Genomic DNA, 17,589 nt, shown 5'->3' with positions numbered 1-17,589 from the left:
GCCATAAATGGAAAGTGAATCAAGGTCAATAAAGAGTACCTAAGGCACCTCATTTATAGATAGCCATCTTTGCTACACTCCTAAAGACCTCCAAATAATGCTTACAAAACTGCACACAATAAGGAAGGTGAAACAGCAGAGGACCAAAGTTCTTATTCAAGTTAAACTTCCCAGGATCAGAGGATAGGAGGGAAATATGCTTCCCCAAACCAGAGGATGTAATGGACAAAATCAAAACTAGGAAAAAGCTGACTTCAGAAGGAAGATGAGTACTATAAAGAGCAAGCACACTCTTGCTGCTCATGAAGCACAAGCCGAGACCTGAAGCGAAAAGCTAGGAAGTGATAGTTTCTGATGCCCAGTTTTCTCCTCCACCTTGAAGACAGGAGAAGAACAGTACATTGTATACTTGCCTCAAAATGGAGAAAATTGTTCTGCAGACATAGTAAGGGTTGTCCTGGCAAAAGATGGAGGAATCATTATAAAAGCAATAGGAATTAAAATTTATCTTTTGTCACCAACATAGTGAGGCTCTTCATTTGACGGGATGTTATTGGGTGGTAATTACGCTCTAATCACCACATCCTAGGCTAGATTAGGGCTTTAATTTAAATACTTTTTTGATTTCTCCCTCTCCCCCCCAGGTTCAAATGTGGAAAAAAAAAATCCACTCTAGTGCTTGCCCCATTACCTGAGGCAGTGTGAGAATGAGTTGACCATATTGAGCCAATTCTGTCCTTGTAGTAGGAAATGAAATGAATTTCTAAGCAGTAAATCCCAGCGGGGCCTGCATTTAACTGGGCCTGCTTTTTGATTGCTGAGCTGTGTGTAAAATGTGCAGTCAGCATCCATAGTTCCCCTTTGACTAGCAGTAGGAAGGAACTATGAAATTGCCCTGCCTGTTTTTCAAGTCCATGCTGGTATGTGTAGTCAACCAAACCCTGTCCCCATCTTGGTATGTAGGCTCATTCGGTAGTCTTCATTCTTTTCTGCACGCTTATCCAACAGCTTAGAAGGTCCATGGGGAGAAAGAAGGCAAAAGGTACAAGTGTATGTTGTAAAATATGCAGGGGTTTTGTTTTTTTGTTTGTTTTTTTTAAGTCTCAAAAGGAGTGCAGAAAAATTGAAGAATACTTTTTCAATAAATCTGGCCCAAACTTCAGGTAACACAAGTACTTAAGTTTCTCAGATGCTTTTGTGAGTATCACACTAAGCCTGCAGGAGGCAGAAGGCTGGTTACATTTTAATGTATAGTAGTTAACTGTACAACACTTAGTGTTCATGATAAATGCATGTATGATTGTTATACTTTTCGCATTCTTTAGGAAAGCACGTCAAGCTTTAAAGAGAAAAAGGTTGTACCGCCTTTCAGTATTTCGACTACACTGAACTTGTGCTCAAACAATATTTTCCTTGTTTCTCTGTTTTTACTGTGTTTTCTGCCCTCAGATCTGGCCCATTTCCTGTTCCCTCGGAGCTACCTTTGGCTACGTGGCTGGCCTCATTATTGCACCTCTGTGGATATACTGGAATCGGAAGCAGCTTACATACAAAAGCAGATAACGGGGGCAGAGAGAAGGTATTTCTTTGTGCAGATCCCACACAGACTGGGCAGAAATTTTTGTGATCACAGCAAGAGACTATTGAAATATTTTCAATGTGGTTCTGGGCCAAGCATCTCCACTTAGGGCATTATTTATATGCTATTGTTGCCAGCTCTTCGCTTTTTAACCCCTGAGAGATTGTATCTTCCAGTCCAAATAAAGTATTTGTAAAAGATGGTGGCTGCTTCTTACCAGAGCTTTGTTGATTTGCTTGGTTTTGTTCCTCTGAATTTCACTGATTTCAGAGGTTAGATTCCTAAGTTTAGCTTACAAACTTCTATGATCTAACACAAGTTCTGTGTACTTATGAACTGTATCATTTACGTTTGATAGAAATTCACAGCAGGCCTGGCCATTGTCAAATGTATCTCACGTGATCAAACAGCAGTTTATGCATCTTGATCCTATTCTTTTTTTCACTGTGTGTTTCTTTGGAGTTAAAATGGCTATTATAGCTTCATCAAAAACAGTCTTCAGTCCTTTCTGTGTTAAAGCTGAACACTCCACATAGCAGCAGGCTCCTATCTGTCAAAAAAAAAAAAAAAAAAAAAAGGATGAATTTAATAGCTACATAGGTATATATTCAGATCTATTCGTTAGCTCTTGAGGCTTTTTTTGTTTTTATAGAAACACCCCAAAGTCTTGTTTGACCGAGAAAAATCATCCCAATATGTTCCGTGTCCTGTAAAGCAAATTATTCCTTTTCTTTGTCTTTTGATGATAGTTTTGGAATTCATTTCTTTAGGTTCTGCTTCTGAAGAAAGCATGTTACAAGCAGCTTGTTTTGGGTTGACTATACAGTCCTAAACGCTTCAGCTAAAGAACAGGAAGAAAAAAAATTGTTGCCAACTTGTAGATTCGTTTCTGAAAATGGGCTATAAATAAAAATGCCTAGCATCTTCCTGACATTTTAAAAAAAAAAGTTTGTGTTTTGTAATGATTAACAGCCTACAGGTACAGCCCCCATTTTAATTAATTATCTGACTCAATCATGGACTTCTGTACTGAAAAGATTTACACTGTTATTACAAGGGAAACATCTAAGTGAGTCTGCTTCTTAGCAGTGGTTTTATAAAAAGCTGGTTATCTAGACTGGTGAAGTAAGTATGAAAATAGCACATAAGGAGAAAAAAATGCAATCAAGAATAAGTTGGGTAGGAGCAGGTTTATTTTCTCCCCAAGTGTCTGATTTACCTCTTTTGCTAACTTCTGTCCCTGCTCCATAGATACAGGCTTCTCCTTCAGATCATTCAGTCTTGCTAAAGTTTTTGGATCATCACGAAGATCAATCTAATAGGAAAGATGGTAATAATATTGCATGATGATTACACACATGTCAAATAGAAATCATTGAGCCATATCATGTCCTCAGTTCTAGGGCCTGATCCAAAAACCACATGAAGATGTAGATCAGCTCCCCAATACCCGAGTATCCAAAGGAAGGGTAGGTGGGTTATTTATTCTCAGCTCTTTTTCCTTAACTTCAGTGTGACACTCCAGAATCACCAATGAACACAGGAGGGCAGGATTAATCCAATACACACTGGGGAAATTTGAGCTGCTTCTGCTTAGACCACAATCCATGGGACTAGAACCTGGGACTGTGGACCCTAGGTCATCTGACAGTCCCACATTGCTACTGAGAGGCCATGCAGTGCCACATCCAAGGAGCACTATGGAGATTAGGCACCTCAGGAATTACTGCCCACAGGGTCCCTGTGGCCTTCTGATTGGCTCTTGCTCACTATTTAACCCTCGAGGGTGCCCCAGAAAGTTGTCTAGGCAACCATGCAGACTTCTGGCATGCTGTGACTCCAGACCTCACCTTGTTTTCTGATCTCTGGCCTCTAACCCCAGCCTGAGTCTGACTCTTGCCTGTTGATACCAGGTCTAGTGACTACTCCGATCCTTGCTCTCTAACTACTGCCTCATGGCCATCCTTGACAGGTGGACACCAGCCCAGCCATGACTGCTAAGCCAGACTGCCTACACCTTGGTTCCCTATAAATCCAGTGTTCGCTGAAATCAAGAGAAGTCTCTCCATTAGTTTCAATGGGTACTGGTAGGACTGTTAGTTGTGGCACAGGCTTATGCTACTAATGTGGGGCCCAATCCTGCAGTGCATTCTGGGACTAGTAATCCTATTGATTTCAGTGAGTTTCCTGGAAGAGTAATGCTAGTCAACCCAGACCCCTGCTCAACAGCCTCAACTGCTTGCGTAACATGATGCATTTTGTTTTAATAGAATGAAGATAGCTCTGGAGCTGTGACACATTTTTTGGCCAAAACTTTTCACTGAAAAATGCAGATCCAGGTTGATGGAAACATTTTGCAAATTCATGGGGAATTCACCATATTGATTTAGTTTGGGGGAAAAAGAAAAAAACAAAACCTAAAAATATTCCCATAAATTTGAAACCTTTTGTTTTGACATTTTCTAAATGAGGTGTATACAGTCTAAACAAATTTGTTTTGAAATTTACTTGATTTATTTTTTAAAAGATTTTAAAATGTCAAACTAAACATTTTGTATGACCTTGAAACAGTAATTTTCTTGGCCTCCTCAGTTCACCAAAAATTTAGAGAAAAATTCATTTTAGGTCTACCCAAAGTGTAGTTTTAATTTTTTCAGTATTGCCAACAACCTGAAGAATCGGTTATTCATACAGGAGTACTTAGAACACAAGTGACCCTGTTTTCCTACTATCAGATGTGAGCAAGAGCATGTCTACACTACAGCCGCTACAGCAGCATAGTATAGATGCTTCCTACATCAACAGAAGGGGTTTTTCCATTGACGTAATTAATCCACCTCTCTGAAAGGCAGTACCTAGGCATCTACATTGGGGGTTAGGTTGCCTAATAAGAGGGAAGGTCTGAAAGAAAATAGCATAATGCCACTATATAAATCTACAACCACACCTTGAATACTGGGTGCAGTTCTGGTCACCCCATCTCAAAAAAGATATACAGTACTAGAATTAGAAAAAGGACAGAAGGACAACACAACTGATTCAGGGTATGGAATGTCTTCCATATGCAGAGAAGTTAAATACTAAGACTGTTCAGCTTGGAAAAGTGACAACTAAGGGGGGGATATGATAGAGGTCTATAAAATCATGAATGGTGTGGAGAAAAAAAGTGAATAGAAAAGTGTTATTTATTCCTTCACATAATACAAAAACAGGGGTCACCCTATAAAATTAACAGGCAGCAGGTTTAAACTAACAAAACTACTAACTGAACTACCGCTTCACACAAAGCACAGTCAACCTGTGGAACTCATTACCGGGGATGTTGTGAAGGCCAAAAGTATAACTGGGTTCAAAAAAGAATTACCGTATACACTCGATCATAAGCCGATTTGTTTATAAGCCGACACCCCTCCCCCCCCGATGGATAAGTAAAAATGGAAAATTTTTATAACCCATTCATAAGCCGACCCTATAATTCAGGGGTCAGCAAACTTTGGCTCCCAGGCCCTCAGGATAAGCCACTGGTGGGCCGAGACGGTTTGTTTACCTCGAGCGTCTGCAGGCACGTAGGTAAAGCTAAGTAAATAAAGTGTTCCGGCACTCCAGCCTCTGACCCTGACAGGCTGGGACAGCAACTGGTGGGGAAATTTTTTTTGCAGGGGGAGAAGCTGGGAGTCAGAGGACTAACCCCTGTGCCCACCCCCCACATGACTCCACCCCTAGCCTGGGACCCCCCACACACTCTCCCCCATCCCATCCCTTCCCACCTTATCTGGGGAGGGCCAGGGGAGGATGTCTCTGACTTGGCTGGAGCTGCTCCAGCAGGCTGGGCAGCGCGGCCGCAGCCTGCTCTGGCAGGTCAGACCGGGCAGCGCGGCCACACCATACACCGGGCCGGGCAGCATGGCTGCAGCGTGCTCCAGCGGGCCGGGCGGCGCAGCCACAGCCTGATCTGGGAGGCGGGGCCGAGCAGCACAGCTGCAGCCTGCCAGCTCCGGAGCTGCAACTGCTTTGAAGGCTGGGGGGAGACCAGCGTGGTCCTGCCTCTTCCCTTCTGGCTCTGCTGCCTCTCCTTGCTCCCTCCGTTGTGGGGAGGGGCTGTGTCCCACCTCTCCCTCTCTATAAGCCGACCCCCATCTCTGGTGCTTCCCTTTTTTACTAAAAAAGTCTGGCTTATGAACGAGTATATATGATAGATACGTTCATGGAGGGATAGGTCCATCAGTGGCTATTAGCCAAGACCGTCAGGGATGCAATCCGATGCTCTGGGTATCCGCAAACTTCTGACTGCCAAAAGCTGGAACTGAACAACGGGATGAATCACTCAATAACTGCCCTGTGCTGTTCATTCCTTCTGGAGCATCTGATACCAGCCACTGTCAAAAGACAGGATACTGGGCGAGGAGGACCATTGGCCAAACTGGGTCAGACCATTCTCATGTACTTATGTCTAACTACAGTGCTCGGGGCGTGAAATATTTCACAGCCCTGAGTGACGTAGCTAGGTCTACCTAAGTTATAGGTAGACCTATAGCTAGGTCTAACTCTTCCAGTTGAAGTCAGAGAAAGGGAGTTATTTGGATCCTGCTGCAGGGGCCTTGGGCCCAAAGAAAGCACACACGTTAGATGACCTGGATTATTTAAATAAAACAAGCAAAATAAAACCAGACATACCTGGGTTCCTACTAATAAAAAGGGTACATTAGGTGCATATTCCTTTAGCTCTGGTACCCACTCCTCCTTCACATTTTGAAATGAGGCTGGATTTACCACTGAGAAGCAGATAAGGAAGACATCTGTCATAGGATAAGATAAAGGTCTCAGACGATCGTAGTCTTCCTGAGGAAGAAAAATGTTGTTATCGGCAATCCTGAACTGAAGCTCATATTTTGTTCATTGTAACAGTTACATTCAGGGACTGTGCTCAAATATCTCAAATTGAACACTCATTTAAACAGACTCAGTTTACTTGGCTGTTTTAGCGGTACTCCCAGTCAATTACTGTGGCTGTTAGATTAAAATCCACACACAGGACGTAAACATATACATGAATGCACGGGAAAACCCTGGTAATGTCGCTACCAGTAGTTACACTGTTATCTATGCAATATGGTATTTATGGAAAGCTAAAAACTTCTTTAAAGCCTCATTTTAAACATTCTTTGCATATCTGCAACCTAAGAGCTAGCTTTTGCCCTGGCATGCTGAGGGGAAATAAGCAGACACGTGCTGATTCCACAACCAGTCTGCCTGTACAAAGCAAAATGGGTGAGGCAAATCAGAGAAATCCATAGTGCTGCTTCTGACTATCCACCTAACCAAGAAACCACTCTCTCTTGGATCTCACGTGTGAATGGTACCTGAGCCCTCTCCTAGCATTTTAAAGTGGCAGCAAGAAATTGTGTCCTATTACTTATGATCCTGTCCTGGGGGACAGAGTGGGATCAGAGCTCCTTTATCCACACTCTCCTTTAGCCCAGTGCACCCACCAAACACCAGGGAAGATTCGGCATTAAAGAGTACTGACATTTTCTAAAGGAAAAGACCGCCCAAAAGACACTGATGCTCCTTTGGAGGAATTCTCAGTGTGGATGGACAAATCACTCAGGTGTTAGTTTTTTAGAGCCACAGCATCGGAGCCAGTTGGCCATATTGGGAAGGTGCACAGACACATTAGGCTTGTTCTGCTGGATGGCATTGAAGAGAGCAAGCTATGCTGGTGTCATTCCTATTTGAAAGAGTTTAATGTATATCACTAGCCTCAGAGTCTTTGCACTGAGGACTGGCATTATGCCCACATTGCACAGGGAAGGATTTTGGTCCCCTCTCTCCTACAATGTGCACCAAGGCAGGGCTAACCACAGTCTGCTGCAAGCTTCTTGATACAAATTCCCATCTGAATTACATTCCACAAATATTAGACCTGTTTATTCATTAAATAAAAACAGCCCGATGTAATTCAACACTACCTACACTTTGGGAAATTCAGCTATAGTTTTTCCCTGGCAACCGTAACTGCCAGATTGTACATATTTACTTGTAAATGAAAAACTTCATTAGCAAATAGCTACAAATGAAAGCATGTCAGTGGGGTGCCAGAGAATGTGTGAATTTCCACAGAATAGTTCTACCAACCCTGTCTCCCTCAGAAGTCTGGAAATGAACAGCTAAGGCAGGGGCGGGCAAATTATGGCCTGCGGGATTGCCACCCCTGTGGCGCCGCGGGACTAAGGCAGGCTCCCTGCGTGCCCTGGCTCTGCGCCGCTCCTGGAAGCAGCCGGCACCATGTCCCTGCAGCCCCTGGGGAGGGGTGGCAGAGGGCTCTGTGCACTGCACTGCCCTCCCCTGCAGGTACCTCCACCAAAGCTCCCATTGGCTGGGAACAGAAGCTGCTCAAGGCAATGAGAGCTGCTCAAGGTAAGCGGCGCCGGGCCGGAGCCCACACCCCGAACCTCTCCTATGCCCCTGGCTGGTGGGCCAGTGCAGCCTCGGGATACCAGTCACCCATCCCTGCTGTACCACTACTGCAATAAAATAATAATAAATTATAATAATTAATTGAGTTGCCCTGCTTTCTGATCACTTGAAACAATTAAGTCAAGGTTGTTTGTTTTGGTTTTTTGGTGGATTGTGTGCATTAAATGCTTATATACGCATGTGCATTTTCAAGTCAGGGACTTTCTGTGAGCATGCCAATCCCTCCCACTGTGTACACAACTGCAGTAAATGAATGTGCAGTAGAAAACATGCACATGTGTACAAAAATAGATGCAGATCTCAGGCCACAGTCTATGCCCCAAATGTTTGAAATTACTAGGAACAGAGAATAAAAAGGCACCGTTACCATGAATTATGTAAAACCTCCTTCAGTTTCTGATAGAGCCCACTTTAAACAGAATGCCCTGATACACTTTCCACCCTCCCCTCCTTATACATGAAAGGTGTAAAAGGGATATTTCTCTCCCCCTTTGATGTTTGTTTATAAGGGCAGAAGAGAAACTAACTCCCACTATTTCCATGCACGTAAGCTGACTGTGCCCAAAATGTTGCCAAATGTAGAGATTAAACAAAATTAAAATATAGAGAATATTCTTCCTAATACACTTCTTTCCGTTCTAGTAATTTACTTGTAACTTTAGTAGGTACAAAATTTTGAGGGAGAAATGTAACTGAAGTTCATGTCCCTTTTTACAATCTCCCATCTTCTTATAAGCATACATTTTACCTCTCTACCTCTACTACTGTATGCAGTCAGAGCCTATTCAGGGAAGCAACCACATTTACTGGGTGGAGATCAAAATCCTAAAAAGAAACTTCACAACTACAAATTAGACTGGTCCCTGGAGTGTAGGATCTTCAAGCTAGTACATAAGAAAATCAGCTAAGCAGGTTAGTCAGTCATTCTCAGATTCAGGACTACTGAAAACCTGTAAAAAAATATATATTTTTTTTAAATTACAAATCAGTCACCCTCTCCTGTCAGCAAGAAATCACTTTATTCAGGCTCAACATAACATTAACACATGAGAATGTGTCTTAAAACAGAGAGCAATAAAATATTTCATCAGCTGTTAGCATGATAAACACACACCATCTCTCAAAAAATATATATATTTAAATTAGTTCAATGACCTTAAAGTGCCTCTCAATCAGTCTAAATTCTAGAGCTCTACTTCCAGACAATGAACACTAATTATTTCCCCGTTGCAAAGTTGTCTTACATTTGCATACTTTGTTGGAAAACTTGCAGTGTGCATGAAAGTTTAGACTAATTTTTTTTTGTCTTAGGACACTATTCCTTTTACATCTTGGTACCTTGCATTCCGTCTGAAAAAGCTGGCTAGCACTTGTTTTAGAAATGAGCACTACTACTGTTCCTTCGGTGCCTATGCGGACAAACTTCTCCTTTCTGCTCTCTGCATCTATTTATATAACTTTATACTCTGCTTCTTCTACAACAGCGAGGCCTACGTGTCTCAGTCCATCCTGTATAATTAAGGTGTTAAACTAAAGACAAATACCATTTGTTTGGATATTTTATGCATCACAATCAAATTGCCTGCTAAAGTACATAGTATCAGCTCCATTGACTTCAATGGAGTTCTGCCCACTTACAGCAGCAGGGAACTTGAGTCTATATATACACACACCATATTCCACTTGAAACAGTCATAATGTTGTAATGTCTCTCATATTAGAGCCTTGTCTATGCTATGGAAATTCTTCAAAAATACCCCACTGTTGCTAACACTGGTTCAGCTCCACCAGTATTAGCAACAAGGGTAGCCCAAATGTAAACAGATGGCCAGCTGCTTCCACCAGTTTCAACACCATGTCAATTAGACCAGCTCTAAGCAAGGTAAGAGGACATGGTGCTTAAAATGTTGTCAGCAGCCAGGTTCCCATCTACACTATGATCTCCAACATGGCTAGCACCGACTGAGCTAAACCCGCGTTAGCAACGGTGGGAAATCTGGAAAAAAAAAATTCCTGTATTCGGGCCTAAATAATGGCTGAATTCCATGGGATCAGCTAGAAATACTGTCAGTCTAAACACTGACCATTTGAGAAACATGGGGAAAAAAATCAGCGTGCCACAGTATACTTTTATTATTTGAATTCGTCAGTGTACAGGAGAGAAATTAACTTTATTCCAAAATTAAGTGCAATGGCAAAATCTAACTATACTAGTCAGAAGTCAACATAAATTCCAGTTTGAGTGCATGCACTCACACTCTATCTCAATTAAACTTTCATTCTAATATGGGGGAGGCAGTGGGTAGACTTAGGTATTAAAAACATTTGAAGAATTTGACTGGAATATTTTAAGAACCAAATATAGGAGGAGAGTTCAATCCTTGAGGGGGCCATTTGGGGATTGGTCCTGCTTTGAGCAGGGGGTTGGACTAGATGACCTCCTGAGGTCCTTTCCATCCCTGATATTCTATGATTCTATGAAAGAAAGTGATTAAGGACCAACATGGTGCAATACAATTGCCTAACATTCAAAGTGGAGAGAGTTGTATTATGAGCTTTAAAAAAAAACAAAAAAAAAAACCCTATTTGTCATCTGCCAAAGCAGCCAAATACAAATGGAGAAACAGGATAGGAAAAGAAGAAGAATTATTTTAACTAAGCCAATACCATTGCAGACATTAAACAAATAGGATGCAAAGTGCTTTGAACACTTCCAGTGGAAGACATTTGATTAGTACAAAGTATTTTATGTTGTTAATTGCAGTAAGACACTGGCCATCACTTGCTGGGTGTCACTCTGGTAACCAAAGAAAGTGGCTGCCAATAGGAAGTGAAAGGAATAAAAAGACAAGGATATACGGAACTGTTGCTAATAGTCTGTCTCAGCATCTCAACTATAGACATGTTTATTGATGCTGACAGATTTGTGTATGCATAGTTCTTTATTCAAAATACCCTCACGGTTGTTTTTAAATGCATTCTAGGAAAGAGGAGGTTACTCACCTGTAACTGGAGGTTCTTTGAGATGCGTGGTCCCTATCTGTATTTCACTGTGGGATTACGCATGCACACTGTGCCCAGAGTCAGAGAATTTGAAAGTAGTGTCCATTGGTCCGCGCATGCACCCTGGCTCGCCTCATGCCTATGACCAAGGTGATAAACGGTGGGGCGGACCAACCACCTCTGCAATTTCTTCTCCACTGCCAATCAGAGAATATCCGAAGCAGAAGGGAAGGCAGGCAGGTAGCAGAATCAGGCAAAGACCACATATCTTGAAGAAACTGCAGTTATAGATAAGTAACTTCTTTGAGTGATGGTCTCTATTGTATTCCACTGTGGGCGATTGACAAACAGTACCTAAGTAGGAGGAGAGTGCAAGGATGAGGACGGTAGGGTTGAGTGGAGAACCACCCTCCCAAAGGAGGCTTCAGCAGCTAAGTCTTATACCAGTGCATAATGCTTTGCAAATGTGTGGATGGAGCTCCATGTAACCACTTTATAGATGTCTATGCGGGGTATGTCCTGAAGAGACACTATGGTCGTTGCTTGAGCTGTAGTGGAGAGAGCTCATACCCCTAAAGGGGAAGGGAAGTTCAAGAGAGTTGATAGAGTGGAATGCAACCAGATATCCATTTGGAAATTCTCTGGGTAGAGATGGTGTGCCCTCTGACTCTCTTGACTATAGTGACAAATAGTCTCAGGAACTTCCTGACTGGTTTTGTTCTCAAGGCCAATGCTCATTGAACATTGGAGGGAGTGGAATCTACATTCTTAGGCCGATGCATGCCGTTTTGGGAAGAATACAGGCAAGTGAATGGATTGGTTAAGGTGAAATTCCAAAACCACTTTAGGGATAAATTTGCAGTGTAGGTGTAAAGAAACTGTGTCTTTGTGGAACACAGTGTATGGAAGGGTCTGTCATTGCTCCCTGTTCTAGTGTGATGGCTGCAAGAAAGGTGACCTTTATGGAGAGGAAGGACATGGAACAAGGCTCAAAGTGGGGCCTTGTCATTATCGAAAGAACAAGATTCAGGTCCAACTGGAGCACAATTTTTTGAGGTGGTGGGAAAGTGCTTACCAGAATCAATTGGTTAATGGGTGTGTGAAGATGGAGTAGCCCTGAGTAGGTGGATGGAATGCCCTGACTGTCACTAAGTGGACTCACAAAGGGCCAGGGGGATAGACCCGATGTCTTCAAGGATAGCTGTAGTTTCTGGTAGAACTCCTCTTTGTTGTGCCCAGGACGAGAAGCGTTTTCGTTTAACTAGGTAACATTTTCTAGTCGAGTCCTTTCTGCTATTAGAGAGGCTGTCTCATAGAGCTGAGGAGCATGCAAGTTCTAGGGATGCTGCCCATCCAAATACCACACCCTGAGGTAGAACGGTCATGGATTTGGGGTGTTTGATCCTGCTATTGCACTGGACCAAGAGCTCAGGAAATATTGGGAGGGTAATCAGCGGCCAAGGTGACATCCACAGGAGGTTGGGGAACCAGAACTGTCTGGGCCACAAAGGGGAGATCAGGATGACTGTTGCCCTGTCCTGCCATAATTTGCATAGCACTTGTGGTAGTAGCGGCAGTGGAGGGAAGTTGAACTGGTCTGGCCAGAAACGGAGAGCGTTGCCCTGGGAGCGGTAACCTAAGGCTCCTCTGGAGCAATACGTTGCGCACTTCTTGTTGGCCTGGGAAGAGAAGAGATCTCTGGTTGGGGTTCCCCACTGTGTGAAAATGTCACGCAGCACTGTGTTGTGAGCTTCCCACTTGTGGTCAGTCATGAAGTGTCTGCTGAAGAAGTATTCGAGCACATTCTGCGTCCCTGGAAGGTAGGCTGCAGATAGGGTGATCTGACTGCTGATAGTCTCTGAAACTGGCGTGATTGCCTCTGCACATAGGGAGGCAGACCTCACTCCCCCTTGCTTGTTGGTGTAGAAGACAGTTGTAGTTGTCTGACTGTATCAGGACATGGTGAGAGCAGATGAATGGAAGAAAAGATTCACTTACCTTTCTTACTGCACGTAATTCTAGTAAATTGATATGCATTCTAGACTCTCAAGATATCCACGTTCCTTGCGCCATGCAGTTGCCCATATAAGCTCCTCAACCTAGCAGGGACATATCCTATTAAAATTATGAACTATTTGCAACTGGATTAATATGGTTTTGCAGAATGACATCAGACCTGAGGATGCTAAAGATTCTGACCCCACCCATGTGGGGGAGAGAAGGAACTGAAGACGTGGTCGGTCCACCCCACCCTTTACCACTTCAGTCAGAGGCATGAGGTGAGCCACGGTGCATGCACAGAACAATGGACACGACTTTCAAATTCTCTGACTCCGGGCGCATGCGTAAGCCAACAATGGAATACAATAGGGACCATTACTTGAAGTAGTTCATTTTCTCTGCTGCTCTGTGGGGTAGCTCTTCTTTTCCTCTGGTCTCCTTTTCTTTATCGTAGCTGGCAATTACTCTACCTGCACATTTGACATTGTGCGCCCCCCTGTGGTGGAGCACTGAAGCAGAGTGTCACTGCATTCACATTTTGGATGGATTTGTTTTAACTCATCCAAAACTTGATTATTTCTCCAGTCTACAGCTTGCCCTTCCTTTATTGTCAAAAAGCTTTTAATGTGAGGGATTGGCTTGCAGTTCTGCAGCAGAGTAGTATATTCCAAGTGTCAGCTCAGACCAGGGGTCCCCAATGCGGTGCCCGCGGGCGCCATCTTAATGCGCCCGCATCCTGGCCCCCGGGAGAGCACCCGCCGAAATGCCGCCGAATTTCAGCGGCATTTTGGTGGGGACGCCTCTTGATGACGCCGCTTGCCGTCGACAAGTGACGTCATCGAGAGGCGTCACCCACGAAATTTGGGAGCGACGCCACTTGTCGATGGCAAGCGGCGTCATCGAGAGGTGTCGCTGCCGAAATTTGGCAGCATTTCGGCGGGTGCTCCACCGCCGCAGTGGTCCTTCGTCTGGCGCCCGCCAGACGAAAAGGTAGGGGACCACTGGCTCAGACTAATCATAGACTGTACTGCTTGATTTCAGGGGAGTTCCGTTAACACTGTGTAAAGTTGATTTTAAATTGATATTTTGCCTGACTCGACAGATGTGAGATGGGATGGGTGCTCTGTGGGTTAAAACAAGAGGACAGAGTCAGGAGATGTACGTTCTGTTCCACCTCTGCCACCAATTCGCTGTGCAACTTGGAGTAAGTCACTATCCACTTTGTACCTCAGTTTGTCCACCTGTAAAATTAGGATGCCTCAGGGACGGTTTTAAGGCTTAATGCATCAGGGTTTGTGAAATGCTTGGAGGTCCTTTGAAGAAAGGAGCAATAAAAGTACACATTTTATTTAACATCAGATTATACTTAATGGAAGTTTTTTTATTAAACAAATTAAAACCTCTAACAGCCCTGGACCTCTGGACAGCCCTCTAAGACGGCAGTAAATTGTGTTTCCTAGTACCTGCTACATGGCTGGACTCAGAATCTGGGGCCTGAGGCACACCAAGACATTGGGTCCCTATGGCTCCCCCTGTGCCATGGCCCCAGCCCTCAACTTGGAGTGGTGGTGGCAATGGGCCCCACTCTCCTTCCAAAGAGGCAAGGAAACAATGCCCACTTCTCCTCAGGCGTGCCATCAGAGGTCCTCCTCCCTTTGTGACCAGAAGAGGTGTTAGCAGCAGTCCCCGGAAGCCCCGTCCCCCAGTACTTTTCCCCAACAACCAGAGTTTATCTGCTTAGCAGGTGAGTCTGGCCTGCTGCACTCATCTCCTCCTGTCCCATGCAGATTGCTCTGCTTTAGCAGAGTCTTGCACTTAACACCTCCACTGAGATGCATAGAGTAGTTCACACCTCTCAGAGCTATTGTCTCAGGCTGCCTGCAGACTCAGATGTCACTGAGCTGGTTATATTTAGGTCACTTTTTCAAGCTCTTCTTCACAACAATGAGGGCTAGAAACTTTACTTTAAATGAAAGCTGACATCCTGATGTAATCTCATGACTCCAGGAACTGGGGCCCTAGGCACAGGCCTAATAGCAATTATGGCTTAATCCAATCTACTGCATCTCTTTTGGCACTGAAAATAAAAAGCTAATATCTTCCTGTGACAGGGTACCAGGCCCTTTGAGTACCCCTGCTGGAGGTCTTGCAGTCCTACCATAACCCATCCCAGAAAAGGAGCAGTAAAGGTGGGTCCTCCAGGCCTGCCTAGACAGGTCACAGGGAAGCAGCCAATCAGAGCACAGCAGGCTCAGTTAAAAGGAGCTGCTGGGCCTGAGCAGGAAGAACTTCAGCCCTGAGGTAAGGGCGAGGAGAAAGGGGCTACATGGGAAGCAACCCAGGGAATAGCAGCAGTAATTATTAAAGAAAGCAGCATGTGGCTGCTATTTGTAGGGTCCCTGGGTTAGGATCCAGAGTAGTGGGTGGAGCTAGATTCCCCCCCACTGGCCACTGGGGGAGTGGCCTAAGCCCCAAGAAGGGGATAAGGCTTGTTTAGAGGCCCAAGTGAAGGGCAGGACTTAAAGAGTCTCCAGAGAGGAAGCCCCGGGGGCAGTGTGCTAGACCAAGGCAAACATGGACTTTAAGCGAGCCCAGAAGGGGCTGAGAATTGAGCCCAGAGACAGGGCTGACATTACCAAGGGCACAGGAAAGGCCCTGTTGACCTTTTTACCCCAGAAGGGGGATCCTTCATGTGTTTGGAATATGTATGACTTAGCTGGAAGGCTGAGCCACTGGTGATCCACATGACGAGGGCAGCTGCCAACAGGGGGCACCATGAGCAGAGAGAGAGCAGGTTTGCACTCACCTGACAGGAGGCTCTCAGGAGAGGCGAGTGCGCACCATTACACTTCCCCTATACAGTCAGGCCTGAATTTACACAGGATTCAGTTATGCACGGTCAATTAATTATAACCCTTTATTTTTGTACATGGTAGGGATTCACTGACTTCAACAATATGATGATAATGTTGATACTGTATCAAGTTCATCCTCAACATCAGTAAAGGTTAGTACCTGTAGTAAGTTTAAATTTCATTAAAAAAATTAATAAAACCTGTTGTACTGTATTGTGTAAATTAGGGAGGTCATTTTGTGAGCCTGGAACCTAAAACCTTATTTCCCATCGACCTTTGGTATCTTTTTACATGACTTCTATTTGCATGGTGTTTTTAAAGAACATAACCACAGTGCAAATCGAGGCCTGACTGTATTGCAGTCTAGGGGAGGAATCTGATACCTCCTATCATATATTATATAACATTAATACAGGGTCTACTTTGACTATTTCTTATACCATGGGAATATGTAAAATGTGGAATAAAAATTTTCTAAGAGCGTAAAACTTGCATCACTGTGGAGAAAAATTTCAACTTGACAGCTCTGGTTTTGTGATCTGTTAGTAATCATCTGTTGCTTTCATGGCTTATAACAGCAATCATAAGAGGAGGCTCTCAATCAGAACCATCTGTTTTTAGAAGGCAAACCAAAAATAGATATCAGGCAAAGCTGCTGGAGGAATCCAACCTTCATCCAGTGAAGGGTAACTGTTACTGCTGCTCAAAGGGTATCAGTGAAGCGCACACACTTACAAGAGCTGGCTTCTGAAGAGAAGTCCCTGCTACAAATCTGAATTATAATCCATTTCCCTAGTAGTACATGGTAATGACAGTCTATAAATCCTCACTTGGTCTGAGTCACTTTGCTTTACTTTTATCATTTCAGAGTTTGTTTCAAAGCTATCCTTGAAGAGTTAAAGAACGATTACAGCACCAATAGTTTTCTTCCTTGATAAGAGCATTTCCATTTTAAAAGGTCTAGTGGGATATGTTTAGATCTGTTCACCAATAAGCAAGTGGACAGTACTATCTCTAGTGTCTGTTGTGCACACCTGACAGCTAAATTGGACTGTGAGTTACACCAGGGTAAATCCAGGATAGTTCCACTGGCTTCAAACCTAGTTACCCAGAAATAAGGGCTAAATTGCAGTTTTGCTACAAACCCTGAACAAGGATCAGTGTGAACAAGACTGTTTCAGCCAGCCACAATCTGGTTTCTAGTTTCCCTGCTTGCTCTGGAAGGGAGGGGGAAGTAGTCTGTGATAGCTCTATACCAAGCACAAATTACGTGGCCTGGTGCAGAGGCTCATCTGATCTTGTTCACCCTTGGCTCTACCTACTCCCGTACCCACCTGTGTGGAAGCTGCCACAGGAGGCACTGCCAGAGGGAGAGCAGCCAAATTTTGAACTAACTAGGCAGGTCCCGATCTGGCCCTAAATGAAAGCAGAATTTGCCCTGATAATAGTCTGTGTTATTCCTATTATAGCCGTGTTCAGAGGCACCAATTTGGCCCAAGGCCCCGTTGTGCTGGCTGCTACATTTAGTTTTCCTACTTCCTGAAAATCTTCAAACTTTATTTTCTATACATGCAAAACAAGTTCTGTTGACCCATGAAAAGTGTTTGGGGAAAAGAGCACACAGCAAATCCCATCTATTTTCACAGGTTTCTGGTTGCACTTACGGAGCAAGTG

At 43.9% G+C, this 17,589-nt stretch overlaps 2 protein-coding genes across 4 annotated transcripts in view; one reads left to right on the top strand and one right to left on the bottom strand.

The window, feature by feature from the left end:
• The window catches only part of PIGF (phosphatidylinositol glycan anchor biosynthesis class F), a 46,395-nt gene extending 44,615 nt beyond the window's left edge, over positions 1-1,780 (top strand). For all 3 annotated transcript variants that reach the window (XM_039529165.1, XM_039529168.1, XM_039529167.1), the window contains exon 6: positions 1,450-1,780. In XM_039529165.1, coding sequence (XP_039385099.1) covers positions 1,450-1,563 — 114 coding nt within the window. In that variant the 3' untranslated portion in view covers positions 1,564-1,780. The remainder of the gene's footprint in view (positions 1-1,449) is intronic.
• Positions 1,781-1,864: 84 nt separating this feature from the next.
• Positions 1,865-17,589, bottom strand: part of RHOQ (ras homolog family member Q) — a 30,807-nt gene continuing 15,082 nt past the window's right edge. The window contains exons 3-5 of the mRNA XM_039529169.1: positions 6,254-6,418; positions 2,799-2,894; positions 1,865-2,129 (exon numbers count right to left, since the gene is read on the bottom strand). Of these exons, the coding sequence (XP_039385103.1) occupies positions 1,974-2,129; positions 2,799-2,894; positions 6,254-6,418 (417 nt within the window). The 3' untranslated portion in view covers positions 1,865-1,973. The remainder of the gene's footprint in view (positions 2,130-2,798; positions 2,895-6,253; positions 6,419-17,589) is intronic.

Source organism: Mauremys reevesii, linkage group 3 (genome assembly GCF_016161935.1).
Source record: "Mauremys reevesii isolate NIE-2019 linkage group 3, ASM1616193v1, whole genome shotgun sequence".
Taxonomy (NCBI): Eukaryota; Metazoa; Chordata; order Testudines; family Geoemydidae; genus Mauremys; species Mauremys reevesii.
The sequence above is the reverse complement of the archived record's forward strand: the minus strand, read 5'-3'. Positions and strand labels throughout refer to the sequence as shown.